We start from the raw sequence: 27,695 nt of genomic DNA, 5'->3' as shown, positions 1-27,695 counted from the left end.
TCCCTGCCTGGGAAAGCCTGGGAAAGCAGTCGAGAACGGCCCTAAACCTTGGGACCCTGCACCCACATGGGAGACCTGGAAGAAGCTCCAAGCTCCTGGCTTCGGGTCGGCTCAGCTCTGGCCATTGCAGCCACTAAGGGAACCAACCAGCGGACAGATGATCTTCCTCTCTGTCTCTCCTTCTCTCTGTATATCTGCCTTTCCAGTAAAAATAAATAAATCTTAAAAAAAGAGAAGTGTCCAAGCCAACCAGGGCCCCCACCGTGTCCATCAGTCACCCCGACTCAGACTCATCCTGATCCCTCCCTCATCTGGCCCAGGGTCACAGCCTGGGAAAGGGTCCTTGGAAGAAGCCTGTGGCTGTGCTGAAAAGCAGGAAGCAGGCAGCTGAGCCACAGCTCTTGGTCCCAGCCCTGGGAAGCCCACCCCGACCTACCTCTGCCCCAAACCTAAGTACAGCTCAGGTCGCTCCAGGTCTCTCCCATTGGTAGAACCGGCCGAGGCCGTCTCACATTTTCATAGAAAGGGAAAGCAAAGCACCATCTCATCAACCAATGCCCAAAGTGTGTCTCTGTGCACAGCAGCGTCTGCGCAGGTGACCTGGGCCCAGAGAAGGTGACGGCCTCGTCTGCGCATGCCCACACTGGGTGGGGAGTGAGCTGCAGTCACTGCAACAGCTTCAAAAGGAGCCTTTGGAGCAGTCTGGCATGCAGAGGTGAGAAGCCCGCACACTGGGTGAAAGCAGGCGACAGCAGGTGGCCAGCCGAGCTAGGGGCTGACAAGAATCTGAAAACCCCAGCTCCCTGAGCTGCTCTGCCACGGGGGAACCAGGGGGCAGAGGAGCCTCGGCTCCTCCCAGACCCACCCACGACCTTGCAGCCAGGCTGTCCTCCTCGGGGGACGGGGAGCCAGGCCCTTGAGCTCACACCACACAAGCGGAGGCTCAGGACCCAGTCCTTCCAGCTGACACAGCAAGGACCAGAGATTGGGCTTAAATTAGTAACCAGTACAGAAAGCAAAGGTGATGTGCTGCCTATTTATAGCCCTGTGGCCAATCTAAAAATAGCAAGAGAGGCATCCTGGTCAGATAACATCTGAATAGTGCCTGGGATAAAAGGTGGCCAGAAGCAGGCCAAGAAAAACCCTGGACATGGCACAGGAGCCTTCACCTGGATCGGGCGGAGTTCAGTCACTCGCAAGGCACCCAGTAACTCTCAACCTCACACCAGGAACAAGATTCGCCTATTCCTTGTGATCCAGAGTAACAAAATGCATGGGACTCTTACTGAATTTTCAAGGGTAGTCCTTCTGTATGCCAGGCCCAGCCTTCCCAAGCCCAGCTCCACGAGATCTCAGGAGCAGAGCACCCCTGCCAGTGCCAGCCTCTTTGGCCATAAGTTCCCTGCGAGCAGGGCTGCACCACCCCAGCCTCAATCCCATCACGCAAACACCTTGGTCCAGCTGAGCAGCGCCACAGCTCACCTTCCAGAAAGGTGGCACTCTCCTGGATGTAGGCTCCTAGCTGTTCAAAGATGCCATTGATCTTCTTCTTGGCAGTGACAAAATGCTTGAGTGGGGACGCATTCACCTCAGCCATGTGTCTCTTGTCCTTCTTGACTGTGATGATGGAGTTGCATCGAGGGAAGAGTAGGGACATGGCGCTGCAAGAGAAGACAGCCTGGGTGAGCCCGGGAAATTGGCTCGGACTGACCAGCTGGGTAAGGCAACTTGGACCAGCTCAGGGCCCCCGAGGGCTCAATGAAGGGGCAGTAAGATAGTAAGAAGCAGCGACTCGAGGGTCTGGGCACTTGGCCAGCCCCCCTGCCACAATGCCTGGGCAAACGGATGCGCGGAATCAGGAACCTGAGCTTAGGCCTAGACCAGGGCCTTCCCTATCTGGGCAGTAACCGGCACCCCAAAGAGCAACAAAGAGGAGTCGTCAAACTGAGGTGCTCCTCTGAATCTCTGGCAGAAAAGTATGACAGAAATCTGACTTCTCCTTTTTTTTTTAAAAGGTTTATTGTTTATTGGAAAGTCAGATATACAGAGAGGAGGAGAGATAAAAAGACAGATTCTGTCCGATGATTCACTTCCCAGGTGGCCACAACGGCCAGAGCTAAGACAGTCCAAAGCCAGGAACTGGGAGCCTCTTCTGGGTCTGCCAAGCAAATGTAGGGTCCCAAGGCTTTGGGCGATCCTTGATTGTTTTCCCAGGCCACAAGCAGGGAGCTGGATAGGAAGCGGGGTCGCAGAGATTAGAACCACGGCCCATATGGGATCCTGGCGCATGCAAGGTGAGGACTTTAATCACTAAGCTATTGCACCAGGCCCAGAAATCTGACTTTTCATTAAAAAAAAAAAAAAAAATTAAAGCAAAGAAAGAGGGAGAGAGAGAGTATTTGCTGGTTCAGTCCCCAAATGGCCACCTAGGGTTGCACCAGGCCGAACCCAGGAGCCAGGAACCCCATTCAGATTTCCTACATGGGTGGCAGGAGCCCAAGGACTTGGGCCACCACCTGTTGGTTCCTTGGGCACATTACCAGGGAGCTGGAGGGAAGCAGCAGCCTAGACTTCAACCGGCACCACAATGTGGAAAATTGGCTTAACCCTGAGCCACAACACCAGCCTCTGCTTTATCTGCTGAACACCACCCACTTCACAGCCAAGAGATGGTGGAGGTCAGCGTGTCCCCTCTTTCCTGGCCACTCTGCTGTAATTCCTGTCAGGGGGTGTCTTTGTTGTGCAGGGAAGGAAAACAAGCAAGGCTAATCCTCCAGTGAGAGGTGACTTCCACAACTCATTTTAAAACATCTACTGGTCTCCAGTGTAACATGAGAACACCCCAAAATGTCAGTAGAAAATGCATCTCACGACAAACTTTCCATGGATTTCCATTTTTTTATCTTTTCAATCCACTGTCCTTCAGCTTCTCAGGTGCCCTCGTGCATGCACCCACCGAAAGTGAACCCGAAGGCCACGGGAGTAGCACCACTGCTCCTCTCACTCCCCATCCCTGACTCGCTGCTGTCCTCCCACACAGCAACACCAGCTCAGGGCTCTGAGACCTAACTCCAAGGTCCTAAAGATCTCTGGTCGAAGGCAGAGAGGCAGACAGGACAGAGCAGGCAGCACCCTCGTGGGCCTAAGACTCTCAGACCCCAACAGGCAAGCTGTACTGCATATCCCACTAGGGGAAGAGCAACTTCCACAGCAGAGATCCCTGACCCTAGCCAGTCAAAGGGGCCCAGGAAGAGGGTTATAGTGTCCCACCAGCCCTGCACCCGCACACCGCAAGCTGAGAAGAGAGGCACTGCCCATGAGGACACAAGGAAGCTGCTGAATGGCACCAAAGCGTGTTGAACAAGGTCCTGAAAGGCAGAAAGAAGTAAAAAACTGCAGAAGACTGAGTGCCAAAGCTGACCATCCCAGAGTGGTCAGAGAGCCCCAGAGCCCCACGGGAAACAGGGAGCTGCAAGCATAGCCCAAATCTGCACAATGTTTTGCAATACTAACAGTTACTCAAAGATGGGAGGACATGGCCCCACTTCCACCTTTCTCCTTGGTGTAAGGCCCCAACCCTGAAAAATGCTTCCCGAGTAGGGAGCCCTCAAACCTGGGCCTGGAAAGACACTAGCGCCCAGGAAAGGGATCAGGACATAATACTCTGGCTCCTTCCAGCAGGAAAGGAGGCTGTACGGAAATTCGGCTCACTGGGGCCCAGCGAGAGAGACTCAGAGCAGGCAGAAGAAAGTTACTCCAAGCAGAAAACGAGGCCTGGGCTGCAGCCCGCTGCAGGGCTGCACCGGAGGCAGGCAGAGGCGGCAGCGAGCTCCACGTCCTCTTTCTGGGCTGTGTGAACGTCAGCAGGTTATTTCCCCACATTACCCGGGTCCCCACACGTATACAAACAGGTAAGACAGCAACACAAACTGCAAGCTGCCAGGAGATGATGCAAACAACGTGCTAAGCACTTGATCAGAGCCCAAAGGTGGCTTCACGTGACCTACAACAATAGTCATGAATGCTACAAGCAAGATCACATGACGCTGCCCCCAGCCGGCCAGCCTCAGGGGAAGGGCAGGGGCAGCGGCACCCAAAGCTCCCTGACTGGCACCTGCGAGCCAAGGCAGGGCCAGCAGCAGCCACCCCTAAAGGACACCTGCTTGCAGGACACAAATTCCCTGGTTTCAGCTGGACTTGCTGAAGCAGGTGCTCTGAAGGTTGAAAGCCCCAAGGATATGAGGGCAAAAGAGTATTCAGTAACTACGAGACTCAAAGGCAGGCACACTGGGAAAAGCCCAGTGGTTCAAGGTTACAAGGTCCGCCAGGAGCTTAGCTGGTGTCGGAGCTGCCCTGGTTCTCACCAATTCCCGGCCTGCAGCAGCAGCTTCAAGGGGCTGGCATGAAACTTCCTGCTCACTCCTCCAAACCACTGATGGCTCTGGTGCTTGTTCCCAGGCCGAGGTTCTGCATTTGTTACACCTGCTGCTTTCTGTCTCAAATTCCTCAGTCCTTTATCACCCATTTGGGATACTACTGCTGTCCTTCCAGATCCAAACCAAGGGTCACCCTCCCTCCGTGACCCCTCCTCTGCCCCAAGCAGCAGGCAGGCAACCTCACTCTTTATCACATTCCCTGTCCCCAGAGAGACTCACGCAGAGCACTGACATCTGTCTGCCCGCACTTCAGCCCTCCTGCACCAAGAGACACCCGAGGCAAGGGAACAGCCCTTGGGGGTTACCATCTCACACCTTCTCTCTCGCGGAATACATAAAATCGTTTTTTGCTTAAAAAGCAGCTTTGGCAAAGTGTCTCTTCGTTTGTGGAGCTCAATCAAGAGAGTTCAACAAGCTTAACTCTTCCAATGAGCAAACTGGACACACACATGCAAAATGAAAAAAAAAAAAAAAAAAAAAAAAAAAAGAAAGAAAGAAAGAAAGAAAGAAAGAAAGAAAGAAAGAAAGAAAGAAAGACCAAAGTCACAAAACACATGCAGGAAAGCCAAGCCAGGGCCCCACTATCTCAGGGCTCAGCCAGCCCCTCACCCTTCTGGAATGACAGGAGGCAACTGGGCTCCAGTTCCTCCCCGGAAAACCCTGATAAATCCTCCTTCACCACAGGGCTTGCTGCAGGCCTGTGCAGCCCATCCTGCAAGCACATGGAGCCAGAGAGCCCAAGTGCAAGGCTGAGTGAACACTCAGCAAGCAGCCCATGCCAGACTTCCTGCAGCTGCTCTCAAGATCACGGTTTCAGCATCTACAGCAAGCAGCACTCCCCAGGGCGTGGGCCATTAGCCCCAGCTGGACCCAAACTGCATGCAGAAGGGGCTCGACTCGTGGGACGCCATCTGCAATCTTGCCCCTCCATGGGAGAAGCAAAGGCCCCGGGGAGGAAGTGCAGTCATGCAGACACTGTACCGAGTGTGGAGTTCCACAAGCGCATTCAGTGAAGACACTGGTCCCCACAACAGGCTTTACGATTCTCAGGGCCACGCTTCAGGGAGGGTCCTCTCATACCGGAAGCGCCCCCAGCCCACCTAAAAAATGCCAGCGGCATGATAGTAACAGGGATTAACCACAAACAAACCAAACACACAGTGGCAGGTGCTGGCACTCCAAGGGGACTGCAAGCTTTGCCTCGGCACGGGCCGTTAGTTGAAGAGTGTTAGGGTGCAGGGACAGCATCTCCAAAAGTCACTGTGAGGTGTGCCTGGCTCCAGTCCACACGTCCTCCTTACCCAGTTTTATGCACAGCAGCTCCTAGCAGGGCAAACAAAATGGATCCGCGGATCGTCTGCTGGCAAGACTGGAACAGAGGAGATGCTGAAAAGTTGGAACAAAAGAGCACACAGGGCAGAGGAGGTAGACTCTCAGAAGAACTGTGATAAGAAGCCAACGTCCACTGGGCAGAGCAGGGGAGGACACCCAGATAACAGAGAGAGTACACGAGGGAGACAGAGACTAACTCCGGGAAGCCCAGGAGACTCCAGCACTGTCAGCCTTAAAATGAGCAGCCAGGGAGTCCCGTGGAGGTGGGGCAGACACCAGTCAGAAAGCGCCAGCTCCACCCACCCGGAGGAGCCCACCCCTGCCCACTTACTTTACGGATGGTGGCAGACCTTCACAGCGTGGGCATCACGGACATGGCTGCAGTCCACGCGATGGAAAGAACCCGAGTGCTCCTCTGTCCTGTCTTGGGCTGAGGCCGCCGACCGACTCCGCCAGTCCTGCCTCACTGCAAAGGGAGACAAGGAAGAGAGTAGGCCGCCCTGGAGGGGTGCGCCAAACACACACTCACATCCTAGAACCAAACCAACTCAGGCCCGAGGCAGGCTGACTCACACTGGTGCCAGGAAGCTAGGCTGGCACGTGAGGAGGCACCCTGCAGGCAGAGACAACCTGGGAGGTGTGGGAGCCTTTGCTGGGTATGCACAAACATGTGGTCAGCCACGTGCTGGGCAGAGGCCCTGGGAGGACCCCACAGGGCTGGGACAGACCAAGCATTGGGCTGGAAGGTTACGGAAGTGCCCACCAAGGGCAGGAAGAGCAATGGAGCCTCCTTCGATCTTGGCCGGGGCCAGCAGGGGCTTGGGATGCCCCAAAGACTTACAGACTATTAGCCAAACTGCAGGCAGGCAGCGGGTTAAGTCACCAGCCCTCCCAAACACAGGTGCTTTCAACAAGGGGCTGCTTCACCCTTCCTGGCCCTTGGAGCCCTTTTCTGGGAGGAGGGAGAAGCCACCAAAACGTCAAGAAAACAGGCCAGGGAAGGAGAATGGGTGAGTGGGGGTTTGGCCTTCGGGCACCCCAGCAGCTCTCTTTTTCCCCCAGCATATCTGCGTGCCTTCTGTGGGTGTGGTAGTACTGGGGTAGGACACAGTCCCGGCCCTGGAGGGCCTGAGAGGCGAGGCAAGGCAAGGCAAGGCAAGGCAAGGCAAGGCAAGGCAAGGCAAGGCAAGGCAAGGCAAGGCGACCGCTGCCCCCGCTGCCCCCGCCGTCCCCACAGCGCAGCCAGCGCCCCAAGGGGAGGGCGGGCCGCTCCGGCGACGGACGCGGGCACCTGCCCCGACTAACTGAGGTCTAGATGCAGACGGGAGCCTGGGCAGAAGCGGAGTGCGGCCGTGAAGGCTGGGAAAGTGCGCGCGCTCCACAGTCTCAGCGGCCGCCAGCCTCTTCTCGAATCCCGAGTCCCGCCCCCTCCCCTCAGGGCCATAGAGGCCCCAAGACGGAGCGTGGGATGCAGGTCTGATCGAATCCTGGATACCGGGAGCCCCAGCGTCCCACTGGCCCACATTAGGATGCTCAAGACTGTCCCGGCCGAGCCAGGCCGGTCCCAACACCCCGGCGTGCTCGCCCTCTCACCTTCTTCACCTTCCCAGCCTCGCGGCGGCCATCACACCCACACGTCACCAGCGAGCGCCACCCTCGGGGCAGGCGTGAGGAGGGAGGGAGAGGGGAAGGCGCGTGGCGCCAGCCGTCGCAGGTTTGCCACCTGGCCAGAGTGAGACCGGCGTGAGACTCCTACCTCAGCCGTTTCCACACTACTATTCTCACGCCTCAGGGGTTCCGCGACGCTGAGTTTCCAGAAGCTTTTTCAACGCGCTAGTTCACGCCGAAGCGTCCCCAGATGATGACGCCATCGTGTGGCTCTCGCTGGTTCCTGGGAGTAGTAGTTCCATTGGCTGCCAGCCACGCCTGCGAAGGGCGGGGCTGCAAACTGTCAAAAAGGGGAAAAAAAAATAGGACATGGGTTAGAGGTTCCCGCCTTTTTGGTCTGTAACCTCAGAGCCTGATTCCACGGTATCTACGAGCTCCGGAATTCAGACTTGGGTTTTGTAACGTAAGGAAGCGTGTTGTAAAGGACTAGGCCAAGTGACTCAGCCAGGGACACAGAGGCGAGCTTGGACTCACTGCCCTTTGAGGCGGGGGGGAGCAGCAGCGCCTTGGGATGGCTCCTGCTCAGTGCCTCAGAGGATCTCACCCTCCCAACACTTTTGGGGGCTCAGGGCAGAGAGAGCCCCCCAAGCTCCCAGGTCAGCTTGCTGGGCCCTCATTGTGTGCCAGACACCAGGAGACAGCAGCCAGCTGCCTCCTGCAGGCCAGGTAGGGCTCTCTGCACAGCCCCTGGTGCCGAACCCCAAGGACGGACGCAGCTGCGGCCCTGTGGGCTGTGTTGTTAGACTCGGCGAGACTATAAACCATCATGTTAATTGTTTGTATATGGATGACATGTTGAAATGATGATAAATGGGGCTAAAGTAAATATATTATGTTAGTTAACTGCCCCTTTTTTTTCCTAGTGCAGTAGCCTAGCAGCTAAAGTCCTTGCTTTGCACACCCGGAATCCCATATGTGCACCAGTTTGTGTCCCGGCAGCCCTGCTTCCCATCCAACTCCTTGCTTGTGGCCTGGGAAAGCAGTAGAGGACAGCCCAAAGCCTTGGGACCCTGCATCTGCATGGGAGATCTGGAAGAGGCTCCAGGCTCCTGGCTTCAGATCGGTGCAGCTGTGGCCATTGCAGTCATTTGTGGAGTGAATCATCGGACAGAAGATCTTCCTCTCTGTATATCTGCCTTTGCAATAAAAATAAAATAAATATTTTTTAATGTGGCTGCTGAAACATTTTAGATGACAGAAATGGTTGAGCTTGGCAGCTCTACTGAATGGCTCTACTCCAAAACCTCCAGAGCACCCAGCTCTGAGGGGCTGCCAGCAGGCGGCCCACTGGGGCTCCTGGGAGGTGAGTCAGAGCAGACTGTCCACACCTTCACTGCCTGTGTCCTGCCTGTCAGGACTGTAGACCGCACCCAGTCCCTGTCCTGGGAGTGGCCAGGCCTGTGTCTGGGGTGTGGCAAGCACTGGTCAGTTCCTCACTGCCTTGTAAACACCTGCTCCCTCTCCTAAGGGTGCTGCGGGTTCTCTGCCAGCAGGGTTTTGAAAGTGACTCCTTCAATCCGCCAGAAACACAAGTGGGAATTTAGTCTTCCTTGTGTGATTTCACAAGGGTAGAAACTTAGCATTCAATTGCAGTGTTTTAGCCAGCAGAGTCTTCTGGAGGTAACTGGGGTCAGAGAAGGATGTGGATCCTCCATGAATGACTGCTGGCCGACTCTACCCCTGAGAAGACCAACATCAGATGTGGCCCCTCGACGCTGGCTCAGAACCGCAAGTCCAGATAGACCCATTTGCCCTGTCATTTGCCCAGTCAGTGGCCCTGTGTTACTACAGAAATCAGACTAACGGGCAGGGCACTCCCACGTCCTTTGCTTTCTTGCTGAAGTCAGGGGGAGGCCTGGAGTTGCCCTCCTGTACACATTGCCCCATGAGGCTCTGAGTTCAGTCCCAGGCTTCTGGGCCTTCTTCCCCGGCATCCAGGTTGAAGTACAATCCCAAATCGTGGGGCCCTCACTTCCACTAGCTCCATGATTGGATTCGCCCAGGACCCCTAACAGCAGGGCCTTCCCTAGCCCATCTAGTCCTATTTTGATTGATTTTTTTCATGGTGCACATGAGTGGCATTTGTTATCAGAAAAGCAGGATCAGGTTGAAACACACACACACACACACACACACACACACACACACAAGACACCCACACATACCTACGTGCTTGCGTCCATCCACAGCAGTTCAAGAATATCCAGAGACCAAGCCCAGGGCGAGCAATAACAAGTCATGATGTGTGCTGATTAGATCGACCATGAGCCAATTTTTAAAAGCCAAGTAATAGAGGGAGAAGTGGGAAGGTTGGGAGAGAGAGAATATCTTCCATTTGCTGATTCACTCCCCAAATGGCCACCAATAGCCAGGACTAGGCCAGGCCCAAGTCAGGAGCATGGGACTCCATCTGGGTCTTGCACATGACTACAGTGGCCCAGACCCAAGAACTTGGGCCAACATTCATTGCTTTCCCAGGAATATTAGCAAAGAGCTGGATTGAAAAGAGAGCAGCCAGGACTCTAACCAGAGTTCATACAGCGTGCTTATGCCATAGGCAACTTAACATGCTTTGCCACAGGGCTGGGCGTGGCAGTTTAGTGGCTAAAGTCCTCACTTTGCACGCCCGGGATTTCATACAGGCACCGGTTTGTATTCCGGAAGCCCCGTTTCCCATCCAGCTCCCTGCTTGTGGCCTGAGTAAACAGTTGAGGACAGCCCAAATCTTTGGGACCCTGCACCCGCGTGGGAGACCTGGAAGAGGTTCCTGGTTCCTGACTTCGGATTGGCACAGCACCGGCCGTTGCGGCTCACTTGGGGAGTGAACCATTGGACGGAAGATCTTTCTCACTGTCTCTCCTCTCTGTATAACTGACTGTGTAATGAAAATAAAATATATATATAAATGTAGGGCCTAGTATTGTGGCAAAGCATTTTTGTTGCTGTTGTTGTTGGAAAGGCAGAAATACAGAGAAGGAGAGACAGAGAGAAAGATCTTCCATCCACTGATTCACTGCCAAAGTGGCTGCAATGGCTGGAGCTGAGCCGATCTGAAGCCAGGAGCCTGGAACTTATTCTAGGTCTCCCGCGTGGGTACAGGGTCCCAAAGTTTTGGGCCGTCCTCGACTGCTTTCCCAGGCCACAAGCAGGGAGCTGGACGGGAAGCAGGGCTGCCAGGATTAGAACCGGTGCCCACATGGGATCCCGGGGCATTCAAGGCGAAGACTTTAGCCGCTAGGCCACACCACCGGGTCCTAGGCCCTAAATTTTTAAAATTAAAAACATTAAAATCTTCAAAGCCCTTGGGTGGCTCTAGTTGATTCCCAAAGCCCAAACTCTTGTTAGCCTGGTGCTATTATTTGAGTTAGGGTTGCATTTGTGGGGGGAGAGCTTTGGGGGCCACGAGGAATGGAGAAGGGGCTGAAGGTGTCCAGGTGGCAGAATCAGTGACTGTTAGAGGAGGCTGGGCACAGCACTGTGCATGAAGCAAACTGCTGCCTACACGTGGCCTGCTCTGCGGCATGCAAGCCCAGCAACGGCAGCTCCCACACCTGCAGAAACGGACCTCTGCAACCCGAGCCCTCCCCGCCGCCCACTGCTGCCCACCTGCCCTGCAGACACAGGGTGTCCAGGGCCCAGCTCCATCGCACCTGCTGTCAGCCCTCTGCAGTCCTAGCACCACTCACTCCTGGGGCTAAAGAAGAGTGTGTAAATCAGTGTGTGTATGTGTAGCGGGGCGGGGAGACGGGTTCCCACATATTTCAAGATGTTTAGGAGCATCCCCAGCTCATCTCCGGATGCCAAGTGTGCCCCCTCTCTGCAGTTGTGAGAACTCTGACATGAGGCCAAACATTGCCCGGCAGAAGGAGTGAAGGCTACACAGGCCAGCAGCTCCCTCCTGCCAACTGCTACTTCGTTCATAGATTCACTGTGGCCCCTACCAGCGAACCCCGTTTGGTTCTTTCTCCCACCCCTTCCCCACCTCTAAGGTCTGGAGTGGGTGGATGGGCAGGGATCAGATTTCTTTATCACTGAGGTTAGATTCAAATCCTTGTCCTGGTCACTCAGACCAACTGCTTGTCTTCTCTGGGCCCACATTTCCAGAGGGGCACTGCCAGTCCCTACCCAAGTGTGAGTGTGCCAAGGGCACACCCTATGCAATGCCCAGCCCATAGCAAGGAAAGGATGAGCTGAGCACGGGTGGATCAGAGCCCTATAGGACAATGAGTGCTACCAGAAGAGTGGGTCAAGGGGGCAGAGCTTCTCCCTATTGGCCCAGGTTCCTAAGTGCAGGAAGGGTGGGCAGTGAAGGTTTCAGAGGAAATGTGGCAAGCAGATGCAGGCCCCAGGCAGCTGGTGCCTGGAACACTGTGAGCACCGAGAAGGCATGAACCTGGGCTTGGGATGCACAAGTTGCCATGTCTGCGAGGTAGGCTCTCCTGCCCACCACAGCTCTGTAAACTTCCACCTGCCATGCCCACCGCCCACCCAGTCATCTCCCACTCCACGGTTTGAAGGACCTTTAATAGAAACTATTGCTGACCGACTGTCCCTCTGTCTGGAGGCAGTGAGGACAGGGTGACCCGTGGCAGTGTGTGGACATGGGGTGGCGCCACCCCAGCAGGAGTCCAGCTGTGTGAGGATGGAGCTGGGGTGCCCATGCCCGTCCTGGCTCCCAGGAAGGTCTCGCGTCCATCATGGACAAGTCTGTGTCCCTGACAGGAGCCCCAGGCGAAGAGGCTTTGGCAGTCTCTGGCTCAGGGTGAGAAATTGGTTGCTGATCCAGCTCTCTGCCCACCTGGAGCTGGAAACCGAAGTCACTGGCTGCTGCAGGAAGTGGGAGGAGCCCAAGATGTGGCTTTGGGGCCTTGGTGCCCCTCCCGGCAGCTAGGAGAGCCCCTTGCTGCTCCAGTCTCGCCTTGGGGAGAAGCGTGGGAAGAAGGATCATCTGTTCTTCAAGAAGACAGGTCAGGAAGGACGAGTCCTTCCCAAGCAGGAAAGTGACCAGCGCTTCGGGGGCCAGGTCCAGAGAGGTCCGCCAGGCCCAAGTCTGGGGTCCCGGGATTGAGCTTTGCCTCTGGCCTGAACCCATCACTCCTCACTCTGCTGGTGGCTCCTGGAGTCACAGGACAGCCAGCTGGCTTCCCAGGGACGCCGAGGCTCCAGGGGCTGCTGGGCAGTGGTTGTCAGCCAAGAAGACAGGTTCAAGCGGGCTGGGCTGGGCCAGTTAGGGATCGACAAAGGAGACAGCGATGTAGCGTGTGCCCTTGGTGGTGGGGAGCCCTTCATGGTAGTGCGTGAGCCGTCCGGGGTGCATGAGGGCCCACCCTTTCCTTGGGGCTCGGATGGAGCAGTTGTAGCGCAGGAAGCGACATCCCCCACCCTAGAAGATAGGAAGTGTCAGTGCCCCGACAGGAAGTGGGTCCTTCTTTCTGTTCCCTGTTCTCTGCCCTCCCATCAGTCTGCCACAGCCAAGTGACCCCCGGGGGAAGCCTTGTGGAGTGACACTCGCCGGCTGCCTAAGGGAGACCCTAAGCCAAGACTAAGCGACCAAGCAGCCTGTCCTGTGAGTCTGCCATCCCTGGACAAATTCATCCCTCACCAACTTGGTGACTAACCTGTGCCTCAGTTTCCCCTTCTGTAAAATAGAGAACTAAATTTGCAAACAGGACCTTAGGGTCCAGCTTCTTAGCCTCACCTTTACCATACTTTGTTGAGGGGGCGCTGGCCTGGGCATTCCTGGCCTCACCCACTACATGCCTTTCAAAAAAACAAAAGCAAAAACAAAACCTTCCAGGTTGCAGTCTGTCTCTCTGGCTTTTGCTCTAAAATAAGCAAATAAATCACTTAAAAATAAATACATCCTGCTTGAGGAATGAATGCGTGCAAGGGTGATCCCAGCTCATCACAGCCAGAGGGCTCCCCTGGGTACACGGGGTCCCCACCACTGCTGTCCCCAACTCTCCTATCTCCCTGGTGTTCTGGCATGGCCCTGCAGCTCCTTCCCTGCACCCCACACCCACCTGGCACCCTCCCTCCAGCCCCTCCCCTGCGCCCCACACCCACCTGACGTCCTCCCTCCTCTCCCTCCCCTGTGCCCCACACCCACCTGGCACCCTCCCTCCTCTCCCTCCCCTGCGTCCCACACCCACCTGGCACCCTCCCCCCACCCTCCCCTGCGCCCCACACCCACCTGGCACTCTCACCTATAGCCCATATCCATCTTGCACCCTCCTCCCTCCAGCCCCTCCCCGGTGCCTCACACTCACCCAGCACCCTCCCTGCCACCCACAGAGCACAGGGCTCTCTTCCTCTCCAGGAAGCCCTCCAAGGCTTTATCAGGAGGACTGCCCTGAGCACCAACTGGGTTCTCCTTAAACGACCCCCTGATGACCTCACTTCACCCTCAATCCAACTCCACAGACAGAGAGTGTTCTAAGTTTTCCCATCAAAGAACCTGGGGACACAAATGGGTTAAGAACCATGCTTGACTGAATTTGAACTATGGAAATGCAACAAGGTGGAGCAATCCACCGTTGGAGGGGGAGGGTTTGGGAAGGGGCGAGGGGAATCCCAGTGCATAAAAAAAGGTGTCACATAATGCAATGAAATTAATAAAATTAAAAAAAAAAAAAGAACTATGCTTGAGGCCCCAGAGCCAGCAAGGGGAGACAGTGCCTGGCGGCGGGCAGCTGATTAACCCCGCATAACCCCCTGAAGACACTGCCCTCCCTCCAATGGAATCGTGCCAGCTTGGGACTCGGGTGGTCCTCCCCCCACCGGCCCTGTCAGCTGTTCCCCAGCCAGCCCTCCCAGATCCCCTCCTCCATGCCCACACCCAGCTCCAGGTGTCCCCACGGACCTCATAATCCACCCCGACCCGGTTCAGGGCGATGTTGACAGTGAAGGTGGAGGCATCATGGTGCGGCATCAGTGAGGGCTGCTCATCAGGCTTGTAGCGCACCACGAAGGCCAGGTCAAACTGGGCCTGTGCAGGCAGTGGACGGAAGAGGACGGACGTTAACAGATTGCGCGCAGCCCAGAAGTCTAGGACAGGCAGGGGTGCAGGGTCAGGCCTCATCCAGCCTGCTGGGAAGTCACCTCTGGAGCAACCCTTGATTTAGCTCCACGTCCTCCAGGGCCTGGAAGGGACTTGGCACAGAAAGACCTCTCAATAAAAACGCAGGGAAGGAGGGAGGCACGAGATTCTCCCTGAAGGGTTGTGATTCCAAGAGCAGGACGCAGGCACACCCACAGCAGGTGTTTGCAGAGTACCGAGGCAGGCCTGAGGGCGGGAGGGCACCCAGGACACAGGTCCTCCCCTGGTGGGACCAGAGAGAGACACATGGGGGTCTGCTGCCCAGTGGTCTGGGGGCTTCTTTGTGGGCTGGTATAGGAGCCACTAAGGTAGGGCTTAATGACATGGGGAAAAAACTCAAGAGGGGACAGGCCAGGGGCGAGGGCAGAATGGTGGCCTTCCTGGACCCAGGCCCCTCCCTTCTCTCCCTCCCCACTCCTACGCCTCTCCCCCATGCTGGCTGCCCCCCAGACATGCCTACCCTGGTGTAGTAGCCTGGGTACAGCTTCTCCGTCATGGGGGCGACGTACTCCACCAGGAACTTGTGCCATTCCCGCTCAAAGCCAATCTGGTTCATGTGAATGTCAATGGTGGGAACGTTTTCATAGCCACCCTGGATGCGGTTGTCCTGCAAGTGACCAAGGAGAGCGTGGCAGGGGCCGACACCAGACTACACAGGCTCAGCTGTCCCCTGGGACACTTGCTTCCTGGACTGGAATAGTGGATGAAGTCCCAGCCACTCTGCTTCTGATCTAGCTTCCCACCGCGGATGATGGCGCCAGGGTTCCTGTCACCCACATGGGAGACTCAGCTGAAGCTCAGGCTCCTGGCTGCAGCCTGGCTCAGCTTTGGCTGTAGCAGAAACTCAGGGAGTGAAATTCTGTCTCTGTTTCTCCCTCCGCTTGCTCTTTCAAGAAGAAGAAAATAAATAAATACACATTAAAGAGAGTATGGTACTCCAGTCCCAAGAGGCCCTCAGTTCCCATGCACTGGCCTTTGAGCTCTAATACCACCTGCTCCTTGACCTGGGAAATAATGGGACCTAGTTACAGTCTATGGCAAAAGTGAAGGGGTTGGGCCCGGCGGCGTGGCCTAGCGGCTAAAGTCCTTGCCTTGAACATGCCGGGATCCCATATGGGCGCCAGTTCTAATCCCAGCAGCTCCACTTCCCATCCAGCTCCCTGCTTGTGGCCTGGGAAAGCAGTCGAGGACGGCCCAAAGATTTGGGACCCTGCACCCGTGTGGGATACCCGGAAGAAGTTCCTGGTTCCCGGCTTCGGATCGGCGCACACCGGCCGTTGCGGCTCACTTGGGGAGTGAATCATCGGACAGAAGATCTTCCTCTCTGTCTCTCCTCTCTGTATATCTGGCTTTGTAATAAAATAAATAAATCTTAAAAAAAAAAAAAAAGTGAAGGGGTTTGGGGCCCGGCATGGTAGCCTAGCAGCTAGTCTTTGCCTTGCATGCGCCAGGATCCCACATGGGCGCCAGTTTTAATTTCGGTAGCCCCACTTCCCTTCCAGCTCCCTGCTTGAGGCCTGAGAAAGCAGTGAAGGATGGCCCAAAGCCTTGGGACGTTGTACCCATGTGGGAGACTCGGAAGAGGATCTGGACTCCTGGCTTTGGATCAGTTCAGCTCCGGCCATTGCAGCCACTTGGGGAGTGAATCATTGGACGGAAAATCTTCCTCTCTGTCTCTCCTCCTCTCTGTATATCTAAGTTTCCAATAAAAATAAAATAAATCTTATAAAAAAAAAAGGTGAAGGGGTGTTGCAGATGTAAAGAAGGTCTCTAACCAGTTGATTTGCATTAAACCGGGGAGCCTGACCAGCTGGTGGGGCCTTGAAGTAGGGTCTTCCGAGCAGGCATGTAGCCTAGCCGTGAAGTTGCCAGAGTCCCACATCAGAGTGCTCGGGTTCAATACCAGCTCCAGCTCCTGACTCCAGCGACCTCCTGACTCTAATGGGTTGCACATGCTGACTCAACTACGCAGGTGCTACCACCCCCAAGGGGAGACTTGGATGGAGTTGGGGAGTCCTGGCTTCAGCCTGGCACCGTCCTGTTGCATGCATTTGAGGAATGAACAGGCTGGAGATCTCTGTCCCTGTGCCTCTCAAAGAAATACATGCACCTTTTAAAAATGGTGCTTGAACCCCAAAATGAGTGCAGGCAGGGCATTCATAGAACTCATAGTTCTCACACCCACCAGCCCACTTCCAGGGTCTGATGACCTTGGACCTGCCCTGGCCTCCTGATGGCCCCTCATCATCTTCACGTAAGGCTACATAAGTCCCACAGCAGGGATGGCAGCCTGGCACCCGCACTCCATCTCCAGTTTCCCATTCTCCCTACTCCTGACTATCTACAGGTACCCCTGCCAATACCCCCACCCCTAGCCCCCTGCGAGACTGAGAAGGCAGCCAGGAGAACAGCCCAGGCATCTGAGGTCCCCACCTTGTTGTCGCCCTGGGACCACTGGCCGTAGTGTTCCATCTCCTCCACCAGCTCGTCACAAGCCACCTCCGTGAAGATGGGGAACCAGTACACGTCTGGGCAAGGCTGGGAAGGGCAGAGCCTCTGTCACGTGGGGAACGGGGGCACTGCAGCAGCAGCGCATGTTCCCCAGCTCTGGGACCCTCCTGTGCCCCATGTCCCACCCCACATCCCAATCTGTCCCTGGGGAGCAGGCCCACTGCCACACAGGAGGGCGCTGCTGAAGACAGGTGGAGCCCAGCTCAGGGACAGACTTTCTTAGCTGAGGTCACAGAGCCATTGGAGCCAGGATCCAGCAAGAAAAGTGCACACCGGGGGGCTAGAGACCCATGGGCCCAAGGAGGTGGACGCGGAACTGGCAGGAGGAAGCACCCACCTTGGCCCTGGCCCAGGGATCACCGGGAGTCCTCCTCTCCATGGCCTGTGCCAGGAAAGAGGCCCAGGACCCCAAGGTCCTGGCACGCTCCAGCTGGCAATATGGGGACCACCCTCCTCCCCCCATGCCAAGCACAGCCAGAGCACACAGAAATAGGCACTTCCCTGCCCCCAGCTCCCACGGCTGGCCAGGGTGCGGGGCCAGGAGCTGCGTTCCTCACCATCTCCACCAGCTTGCCCGCCAAGGCCTTGTCGTAGTCCTCATGGATGTATTTTTCCTTCCAGTCCTGTGGGCGACAAGCAGTGGGATGGGGTCCTGGGACCTGGCCTGAGCCAGCTGTACTCCCCACATGCTCAAATGCCCGAGATACCCCAAGAGGATCCACTTCACACCTGGAGAACATGTATGTCCCCTGTGCATGTGTACCTGAGTGTACATCTGTGCAGATGTGCGCATGTGTCTCCCACATCTGAGAACAGTCACACTGTCTTCTTTGACCACCACAATAGCTTTGGGGTGAGTGTATGTACCTGTTTTAGAGCTAAAACAACTGAGGCCCCCAAAGTTGAGAAGCTCAGTGGAGCCCCAGCTGATGGCAAGTGCTCTGTCACAATTGGTACTTCTTCCACCAGATGGCGCTGTCTGTAAGGCGCCCTACATGCCCTGCAAATCCCCCAGGCTGGCCCACTCCAACCCTCACCTCGGGGTTGCTGAACACCTCCCAGAGATCGCCGTGGAGGTGGGTGGTCTGGTAGCTGTCCAGGGAGAGCAGGTGGCCAAAGGAATAGCGGTTGGTCAGGAACATGAACACCTCCTGGGAAGAGCAGGTCTGCTGGAAGCCCCTCCGCAATACCCCAGCCTCACACCCAACACCCCTGTGCCTGACAGCCCCTCCATGGGGCCATCAGCCATGAGGGAGCCTGGGATGGTGGTGAGGGTCAGAGCTGAGGTCCCCTCCCCGCCCCAGGGCCCCATGGTCAGCCAGCCCCACTGACCTGCTGCCGGAGGTTGGCGCAGAAGGCCATATCCGGGTCCAGCTTACTGTGGTGGAACAGGTCGGGGTGCTGCAGCTCAGCCCGCAGCGCGCTGCCTTTGATCAGGTAGATGTTCGAGATGTACGGCACGTTCCAGACACCGCTGAGACAGAGGAAGACAGAGGGGCTCATGGCTGGCAAGCGGGGATCTCGGGCCAGGACTGGGGGGACTGGGGGAAGGCCACCCGCTGGGAGGGAGAGGGACATCCTGGTGGGTGGGTGCGACTGCTGTGGTCCTCCCTGTTGGAGACAAAGTGCAGGTCCCAGGAGCAGCCCAGTGGAAAGGTCCCCAGCCTGCAGGTACTCACGCCCGCCGCCCCTGCACGATGTCCACGTAATCTTCGGAGCGGGCGTAGTAGCCGTCAGCACTCAGCGCCCCCCAGAAGTTGGACCACAGCCTGCCGTGGCGCGTCAGCAGTGGGGTGAGGACATTCCTGGGGAGACCAGCACCTGAGTGGGGTTCCTACTAGGGAGCAGGAGGCCCACCCGGCTGGGGTGTCCTCCACCTGCACACAGGGATCTCCACGCCCCTCCCTGGGCTGCCACCTCGGCCTACAGGGAGGTTGGGCTCATCAGAACGACGAGGAGCCCACAGCACAGGGACTTGCAAGGATAGGGGGCTCCATATCCTGGGGGGAGAGATAGGGCTAAGAAGGTAGAAGAGAAAGACAAGGGGGCTCCCGGACTGGAGCTAAAGTACTACTCTGAGCCACGGTGGGTCGGGACTGGGCTGTTGGGGTTTCCCGGCCCCACCAGCCTCACTTGTTCTGCTCAATCAGCAGCCGCAGGCTGTCAGGCTCGGTCAAGGCCACGTCAGCATCCATGCTGAAGTAATAGGTGCAGGTACGGTCCTGCCGGCACAGGTCTCTGCAAGGAGGGGGATGCAGGGTCAGCCCACAGCCAGGACCACATCTGGCTTCCCCATTCACCTGCCAAGAGACCATGCGGAGGGCTCGACAATCCTGGTGCCTGTCGGGACCAGCAGCCTCCAAGTCCCTCCTCAGGGGGTACTAGGAGGCTGCGCCCCATGGGAGCCCTGGTTCTAATCCCGGCTGCTCCACTCCTGATCCAGCTGCCTGCCAAAGCACCTGGGCAGGCAGAAGGTGCTTGGGCCCTGCCACTCATGTGGAAGACCCAGATGGAGTTCCAGGCTCCTGGCTTCAACCTGGCCCAGTCCTGCCTATTATAGCCATTTGGGGAGTGAACTGATAATATGGAAGATCTCTCTTTCTGTTCCTTCTCTCTCTCTCCAACTCTGCCCCTCAAATAAATTAATTAGGCACTCCTGACTCATAGACCCACACCCTGGACAACTGTGCTTTGAAGAGGAAAGGTCCAGAACCTAGCAGCTGCCATCAAATGCCCTGAGAAGCCAGGGATTATGGGCAGCCCAGTTGGCCCCACAGGGTCTCCACTGCCGGGCGGGACAGGCTGGGGCTGCCTTCGGTGGGGGGGGCTGTTCGCTGACATCAAAGCCTTCAGACCCACACCCTTGTTTATCCGGGCCAAGGCCCAGCCGCCCACGGTCGACAGTCCAAGACCTCCCTCCACCTGGGTTTGTCCAGCTTTTGAGCTAAGCATGGTTTTAGGTTTTTACATGGTGAGGGTAAGAAAATCAGAAGAGGGATAGAAAGTCGAATTTCCACGTCCATAAATAAAACGCTGCTGGCACACAGCAACACACACCGAGTGACACGTCCCCCAAGGCTGCTTTTGCACCACGGGTCGAGTCGGGCTACCACAGGCCGCAGGCCACAAGCCCGGTCCACAGAGATTTACCATTGAGTCCCTTAGCGGAAGCTTGCCAAGCTGTAATCTAGATGGTCTAACTCTTCCATGGTTAACATAAATTTTTGTTTTTAATTAAAAAATGCCCGCAGGCATTTTGTGCAGCATGTTAGGCTGGCTCTCATGCCACCGCATCCTATATTCCTGGGATCCAGTCCCACTTCCACTTCTGCCACAGCTTCCTCTCCAAGGGCACCCCAGGAGGCAGCAGCTTTGAAAAATGGAGGGGCTGGCTTTGTAGTGCAACAGGTTAAACTGCTGCTGGGATGCTGGCATCGCATATTGGAGTGCTGGCTTAAGCCCCAGCTCCTCCATGCCCCATCCAGCTCTCAGCTCATGCCCCTGGGATGGCAGATGCAGATGGCCCACGGACTATGGATGACTTCTAGGATGGAGTTCCTGGACTCTGACTTCAATGGAGCCCTGGTCATTTGAGGAGTGAACTGGCAGATGGAAGAGCTATCTCCTTCCCTCCCTCCCCCATCGGTCACTCTTCCAAATAAAATAAATTAATTAACAAAAAAAAAGATAAATCAGCCTTGACCTACTTTTAGCCTGCCAGTCCTGCCTGCCTGAGCCCTGAGGTGGGCAGGTCAGAAAACTCCCGCTCCCTTACCCCCATCAGGTGAGGCCAGGGAGGGGTAGAGTGGTGGCCCCACGCAGCCCGCGGAAACCCAGCACCCGCCACTCACACGCCCAGGTTCCTGGCGTCCGCATTCGCCATCCGCACCTCGGGGCCCAGCAACTTCACAGACTGGTACTCATCACCGTGTTCCGCCAGGAACTGCTCCACCTGGGCCTTGTGGTGCTGCTCCTGGGGCGGGGGTGGAGTGAGGATGAGGGGGGGTGGGGTGAGGATGAGGAGCGGATGACCCCCTGGGACCCCAGCATTCCCAACTCCCAGACCCTTTGCTCACGCCAGGCCCTGTGATCATCCTCCGTGACCAGACCAGACCCTATAGGCTTCTCAGGAGCCTCTGGTCCCCTGCGACCCACATCCTGAGACACCCGCAGGTCAGGGGCGTGGCTCAGGGTTCAGCTCAGATGACCCTTGGTTGAGCCCTGCAAAGCAGTGGTCCCACCTATCTGAAGCCCAGCCCCAGTCCGGGCAAGAGGGAAGAGCCAAGCCCAGCTCCACCAGGGCAAGCTCGCAGCCCTAGCCAGGCCCTCCCGCTGCCTCAGCTTCAGCTTCCTCCACTACAGGCCCTGAGAGCGGCCAGCAAATCCGACATAGCACGCAGGAGGTCCCCGAAGGACGCCTGTGACCGTTCTCAGGGCCCTAGTTCCTGGTGTGCTGCAGGTAAGCTTGGAGCCTCCGAGGGGACAGGCTACCTTCTTTCCTCTGTCCCCAAGGGACCCACTGCATAGCTGATGAGCCCATCTGTGACTCAGGCAGACAACCAAGCAGAGCGTGGGACTCAGGGTGGGCACAGGGAGGGCAGCTAACAAACCTCAGGCAGACAACACACCTGAGGAGCAGGTGCACTGTGAGGAGTGGACCCGGCATCCCAGTTAGGGAAATCAGCCGAGAGTTGGGACTTGCCCCAGCTAGGAAAGCGGTGGGAAGCAACCTGAGACCCTTGCGGGCTGCCCCATCAAGGGATGAAACCCATCTGTCAGATCAAACTGGGCAAGACGAAAGGGGCAGGGACAGGAGCGACAACCTCGACAGCTGACAGCACGTCCTGTGTGCTTCCCATGCACCAAGGACGCTCCTCGCATGTTGCATGGCAACACACTTAACCCTGGCACCACCAGAGGCAGCTGGCATTGCTGCTGGCCCCGAAACAAAGAGAAGTTGCGTGACATGTCCAGGGTTACACAGCCCATAAAGGCAGTGGTGCTGGGAGTCAAACCCAGCCAGACGCACTCGGTGATGTGGGGACACACAGCCCCCCTCCATGTCCACTGGGCCCCGGTCAGCTGGGTCCAGTGAGCTCCATGGAGGTCTCAGCGGCACCTGCCACTCACGTGGTTGTGGATGAAAAGCCGCATCTGTCTCCGGGGATAGTGGAGGCGCAGAAGCCGCTTGAAGAACAGTGATAGAAACGGCGTGGGTTGCTCGATGAATACGCCGACCAGGACCACGGGCAGAGCGTCATCCTGTGCAGGGAGGAGGCAGGGGAGTTGGCCAGTGTCCAGACATGGCATGGCCTGAGCCTCGGGCAGAGCAGAGAGGCATCAGGGTCAGGCAGTGCCAAGCAGGGTGTGAGGTGGCAGGAGCAGGGCCTAGTGGGAAAGCAGTAGGAAGGGGGGATAGGCAATGGGTGCCCCCAACTTGGAGCAGAACCCACTGGTCAGCACTGATCCGATCTGGGCTGGCGTGGCAGTGGGGTGAGTGAGGTTTGTGAGCCCGGGAGAGCCAGTGGGCAGAAGAAATCAAAAGCACAGGCAACATGCGGGAAGCTGGAGGTTGTAGAATCTGGGAAGGCTTCCAGGAGGAGGCACTGGGTGGCCACGGAATCCCAGACCAGAAGGTCACCTTTGAACCTCCCAGAGAGAAAAAATCTCTTCTGGAATCACCCAGCCCAGGAGGCAGTCCCCAGCGGCTCACCCCAAGGCCCTTGAGGCTGCGTAGGCCCTCGTCACACACGGCACAGCCCGTCTCGAAGGTCCAGAAGCGTGGGATGTAGTTGCCCAGGTAGTTCAACTGCAGCTGTTGGGACACCTGGGCTCAGAGAGCAGTGGGACCAGCCCTGCCCCGCTGCTGCCAGGAGTCCCGCCTCTGGGACCCCTGGGGCCCACACTCATCCCTCTCCTGCCCCAAGGGGGTCTTAGGGAGAGTGCTTCATCGCCCAGAAACCGCAGTGGCTGCGCTAGCGAGAACGGGGGAGAATAGCACACTGTACTGCTTCGGATCTCCTGAGAGCTTGGAAAATGTCTATTCCTGGGCCCCACCCCTGTGGAGGTTCTAGCAGGAGATCTGCATGGTTAACACGCTGTCCTTCCTCTCCCCGCCCCAGAGTCTGACACAGACTTCGGAACGCTGTGAGCCATCGGCCAGTTCCCTAAGGGCAGGCAGGTCCACCTGCTCACAGCCGGCCAGCGTCAAGGTCACAGGAATCGTCCGTCCTGTACATGTCTGGCCAGTTCTATTCCCAAGAGGAAACGTGCAGTAAATGTTTGCTGAGCAAATAAACAGATGACTGCCATGGCGTGACATCGCGTCAAGGGCTCTGGCAGCCTGGCCCTGGGCCTGGGGGGACAGTGGCCTCCTGTTATCTGTGGTCCAGCAGGGATACACAGCGCCCCCAGTGGCTACCACAGCAGGGAAAGAAAGCTCCATGTGGGGACCCAGGAGGGAGGGCACAGGGCTCTCTGGGAACCCAGGCAGATGGCTCCGGCTCCAGGGAGAAGCTGTGGGGTGGCAGTGAGCTTGGAAGTGGGGCCCTGCCTGCCTGCCAGGCCCACTCCTCAGGCTCTGGGCCCCTTCCCTACCTTAGTGGGTCCATTGCCATGGATGAGGACAGGGAGGGTGTCGTAGGCCAGGTTCCGCGCTCGCACATGGCCCATTTCAAACTTGAGCACGACCTCATCTGGGGGTGAAAAGCACAGGGTTGCCCAGCTCAGCACGGGCAGGCTGACCTCAGATCCCAGCTCATCAGCGGACAGGTTATAACCTCGGGGGAGCCACTCTGCCAGCTTCAAGCCTCAGTTTTCTCATCCGTAAAACGGGTGTAATCCCTTCTTCCAGGGGCACTGCAAGTCTGGCAAGGCCCAGATACACAGCAGCCCCTTCACATTTCCACACAGACCAGGGGCTGCACACAGATCTCAAAGTATTTCTGATGCCAAAATGAACATTTATTTGTATTTCACTTCCAGGGCTTTTTTGTTTGATTCAGAAGCAGAAAACGAGAGAACAAAGAGCTGGAACATCCCAACTTCAGATACAGTCCAGTGAAGCCCCAACAGGGGACCAGGAGGCCCCCTTTCCCAAGAGGACTAAAGCAGCATTGAGCATGCGCCAGTCGTGGGGGGCGGGGGTTAGGAGAGGGCTGGGCAGCTCAGGGGGTCCTCTCCTGGCGGAGCAAGCCCCTTCAGGGGGTCCCACATCTGTGCTCTGACTCTGAGACTGCATGGAAGGAAACAGGTGGGAGACAGGCAGTCAAGATACCCAAGGCCCACACTGCAGTACCCGTGTTCCACTTCTGGCTGCAAGGCCCAGCTCCAGGTTTCTGCTAATATGCATCCTGGGAGGCAGCAGATGTGGCTGAAGGAGTTGGTCTCTGCCGCCCACGTGGGAGACCAGGACTGAATTCCCAGCTCCAAGCTCTGGCCCAGCCTAGTCCCAGCCATTGCCGTGTGTGTGTGTGTGTGTGTGTGTGTGTGTGTGTGTGTGTCTCCCTCTCTCTGTGTCTTTCGATAAATAAATTCTTTCAAAGAATGATAACACTATGAATGGATTTCAAAATTTCTGTACTAAAATAAACTTATCTTTAAAAATAAATTTGCTATTTTAATTTATTTAAGAGACAGAGAGGGGCGGGTTCCCTAGTATACTAAGTTAAGCCTCCACCTGCAGTGCCAGTATCCCATATGGACACTAGTTTGAGTCCCAGCTGCTCTACTTCTGATCCAGCTCACTGCTGATAGCCTGGGAAAACAGTGGAGGACAACCCTGATGCTTGGGCCCCTGGATCCATGTGGGAGACCCAGAAGAAGCTCCTGGCTCCTAGCTTCCAACCAGTCCATTTGGAGAGTGAATCGGTAGATGCAAGATCTCTCTATAATTCTGTCTTTCAAATAAAAATAAATAAATATATTTTTAAAAAAAGACGTAGAGAAATGGAAAAAAGAAAGATGGACGGGGATCTCTTGCATCTGTTAGCTCACTCGCTACACAGCTGGAACAGCCAGGACTGGGCCAGGCCAAAGCCTGGAGCCAAGAACTCCAGGTACCACACAGGAAGCAGGGGTGCAAGGACTCGGATCCCTCACTGCTGCCTTCCATGGTTGGCATTAGCGGGAAACCGGAATCAGACAGCACTGGGACTGGGAACAGGTACAGGCGCCCCAGGCAGCGGTGTCTCAGCTCCTGCACTGCACACCTGCCCCGCAGCAGCCTGCATTCAATGGGAGGTTGTGGCCAGGATGAGCAGAGTCCCAGCAGGGGAGCTCCTGGGCCACGGAGGTGAGGGGACCCAGAATCCTGGAGCCACAGGGGAGCAGGGTGGAACACGCCTCCGCATTTCTGGGGAAAGAGCTCATGTTGTTGTCTTTAGTTCCCAGTAAGATTACCCGGATTCTAGTTTCACTTTCCTTCTTCTAAGGCAGGAAAACAAGGCCCTGGGGTGACATTGGGGGTATGACTTGCTTGGGGTCACTTAGAAATCCCTGTGGCAAAGTCATATCACCATCAGTCTTGGATGTGAGGCCAGGCCCAAGGTGCTTTGGCTTCAACGGCCAGGCAGCCTCTCGGCTTGCCAAGTTGGCCATCAAGTCCCAGCCAGCTCAGGCCCGGCCCCCCACCCAGGAATCCTGCACCCAAAGGTGGGAGGTCCGGGAACGGAGGGAAGGAGGCCCACCTGGGAGGCTGTGGCATGCAGGGGGCTGGGCATGCAATGTCCCTGTGTGCACTCAGCTCCACCCAGGCTCAACAACACTCCCTTCCCCAACCCCTCTGCTCCAGGACAAGCAGGTAATCTCTGGGGACTCTGGGCCACAGCCTCCCAGCACTCTCAGCCCTGCCTGCACTCCTCATTGCCTTCCTGCTACCCTCCCCAGGGTCTATCCTGTTCGTGGGGGGCTGCTCACCCAAGGCTCCATCCAAGTTCTGGAAGATGCGGCAGCGGTGATCCAGGGTGATGTTGATCCGTGCCTGCAATAAAGAGGGCTGGGAGCTGCAGCAGGGACCAGCCTTGGTGGAGGGTGGACCCCCATCACACCCAGTGAGGGAGCCTGTCCCACACCTCTGTCCCCCGCCAACTCCCGCTCTGCTCTGAATCAGCCAAGCCCTGGGATCCACTGGTGACCCCAGAGCGGGGGAAGCCTAAGGAGCAGTGATGACCACCAGTGGCAGCGATGACCACCAGGTTAACAGATGACCATCAGTGCTTTCTGGCAGGTTCCTCACTGCTGTGCAGCTTCACACACATCATCCAGCTTAAGCCTTACAACATGTCCATGGCAACAGGCTGCTACTCCTACACTGTGTGGCTGAGAAGCCCATCGCCACACACCATCCTGGCACCGTGACCTTGCATGGCCAGCCTCCTCAACTGCCTGTTGTTTCTAAGGCAATGACAGCAGCGGCAATGGACAGAGTCAGCAACCTGGGGGTCAGACCCCAAGGGGGGTGACCCCAGTGCAGCCCGGCCAGAGGGAATGAGGATTGGTCCGCCCCCTCTGCCTCTTACCCGCTTGTCCGGGTCCAAGAAGATCTTGGTGTAAAAGAGCTGGTCGCTGTCACTGTCCTGGCCCTCCCACTCGGCCACCAGTTTGCTGAGGTAGGGGGCATAGCCGATGAAGCCTGGACATGCAGATGAGCAGGGACACAGAGAGAGAAGTCAAGTTTACAGCCTCTGTGCCAGGGGCCTCCCCTCCTCCTTCCCTCTCCAGTACCTCCCTTTCCTATAAACCCTGTCTCTTTTGAGAAGTCCTCCAGGATTGAGGGAATGTAGGCTGCGGGCCTGAAAGGTGTCTGCCAGTTCATGTTATTGGCAGACCCATTCCCACTGCTGCCAGGAAGACTAGTGGTGCCACCAAACTGCAGCACTCCAGCACTGAGCACCATCTGGGTGGAGACTAAGTAGATGGGACCAGGAACAGACTGGGTGGACCCAGGCTTGGAACCCCTTCTACACATTAATCAAGGAGCCATGGCCCAGGGAGGGGCAGAGACTGGCCAAAGTCATAGGGCAAGTTGAAGGTTGAAGCGGGCCACCATGTGCAGACTGGTGAGAAAAAGTGAAGTAGACATCACTGCCTGTGGGCCCAGGCACCAGGACTGTTCAACCCTCAGGTCTGCGGAGCCCGGGGCCATCTGAGACTGCCAGGGACACACGCTGCTTCATTCTACTCTCCGTGCCGCGGGAAGTCGTGGAGTGTCACAAGGGCAACTCCAGGTTTTTATAAGAGCTGGCCAAGCATCCAGTGAGGGCAGGGACTATGTATGGCGACCGTGGACCCCAAGGGCAGACCCCGAGACATTTTGGAGGTGAGTTCATCATATCGCTTCTCAGCCTTTTGGCTAAGATCAAGTGTGTGGAGGTGGGTTCATCAACAGACAGGAGGGGGCAGTTCACAAGGAAAGAATCAAGAGTGGCTCCCCAGGTTGCCTGAGTGTGTGGGGGCTCTAACAGGTGGGGAGACCCCACACATGGAGCAGGTATGGGCTCAGGGTCTGTGCAGCCTGTTGAGCTGCCACTTAATTATATGGGACACCAGCATACCATATCAGAGTGTAAGTTCAAGTTCCAGCTGCTCCACTTCCACTCTAGCTCCCTGCTAATGTGCTGGAGAAAGCAGCAACAGATGGCCCAGGTATT

General features: G+C 56.7%; 2 protein-coding genes across 5 annotated transcripts in view; both read right to left on the bottom strand.

Moving 5' to 3' along the window:
* The window catches only part of MFN2 (mitofusin 2), a 30,385-nt gene extending 22,818 nt beyond the window's left edge, over positions 1-7,567 (bottom strand). Inside the window, exons 1-4 of one of the 4 annotated variants that reach the window (XM_058675373.1) lie at positions 7,362-7,567; positions 6,100-6,268; positions 5,738-5,822; positions 1,483-1,661 (exon numbers count right to left, since the gene is read on the bottom strand). In XM_058675373.1, the coding sequence (XP_058531356.1) occupies positions 1,483-1,657 (175 nt within the window). In that variant the 5' untranslated portion in view covers positions 1,658-1,661; positions 5,738-5,822; positions 6,100-6,268; positions 7,362-7,567. The remainder of the gene's footprint in view (positions 1-1,482; positions 1,662-5,737; positions 5,823-6,099; positions 6,269-7,361) is intronic. The other 3 variants (XM_058675381.1, XM_058675366.1, XM_058675375.1) reach the window with 3 other exon arrangements.
* Positions 7,568-11,944: 4,377 nt separating this feature from the next.
* PLOD1 (procollagen-lysine,2-oxoglutarate 5-dioxygenase 1) overlaps positions 11,945-27,695 on the bottom strand; it is a 29,577-nt gene continuing 13,826 nt past the window's right edge. The window contains exons 5-19 of the mRNA XM_004596036.3: positions 26,565-26,677; positions 25,963-26,026; positions 23,644-23,741; positions 22,760-22,861; positions 22,177-22,308; positions 20,898-21,019; positions 19,180-19,284; positions 18,726-18,851; positions 18,379-18,520; positions 18,084-18,197; positions 17,604-17,669; positions 16,969-17,073; positions 14,996-15,142; positions 14,299-14,424; positions 11,945-12,819 (exon numbers count right to left, since the gene is read on the bottom strand). Of these exons, the coding sequence (XP_004596093.2) occupies positions 12,664-12,819; positions 14,299-14,424; positions 14,996-15,142; positions 16,969-17,073; positions 17,604-17,669; positions 18,084-18,197; positions 18,379-18,520; positions 18,726-18,851; positions 19,180-19,284; positions 20,898-21,019; positions 22,177-22,308; positions 22,760-22,861; positions 23,644-23,741; positions 25,963-26,026; positions 26,565-26,677 (1,718 nt within the window). The 3' untranslated portion in view covers positions 11,945-12,663. The remainder of the gene's footprint in view (positions 12,820-14,298; positions 14,425-14,995; positions 15,143-16,968; positions 17,074-17,603; positions 17,670-18,083; positions 18,198-18,378; positions 18,521-18,725; positions 18,852-19,179; positions 19,285-20,897; positions 21,020-22,176; positions 22,309-22,759; positions 22,862-23,643; positions 23,742-25,962; positions 26,027-26,564; positions 26,678-27,695) is intronic.

This window comes from Ochotona princeps, chromosome 2 (genome assembly GCF_030435755.1).
Source record: "Ochotona princeps isolate mOchPri1 chromosome 2, mOchPri1.hap1, whole genome shotgun sequence".
NCBI classification, from domain to species: Eukaryota; Metazoa; Chordata; class Mammalia; order Lagomorpha; family Ochotonidae; genus Ochotona; species Ochotona princeps.
The sequence above is the reverse complement of the archived record's forward strand: the minus strand, read 5'-3'. Positions and strand labels throughout refer to the sequence as shown.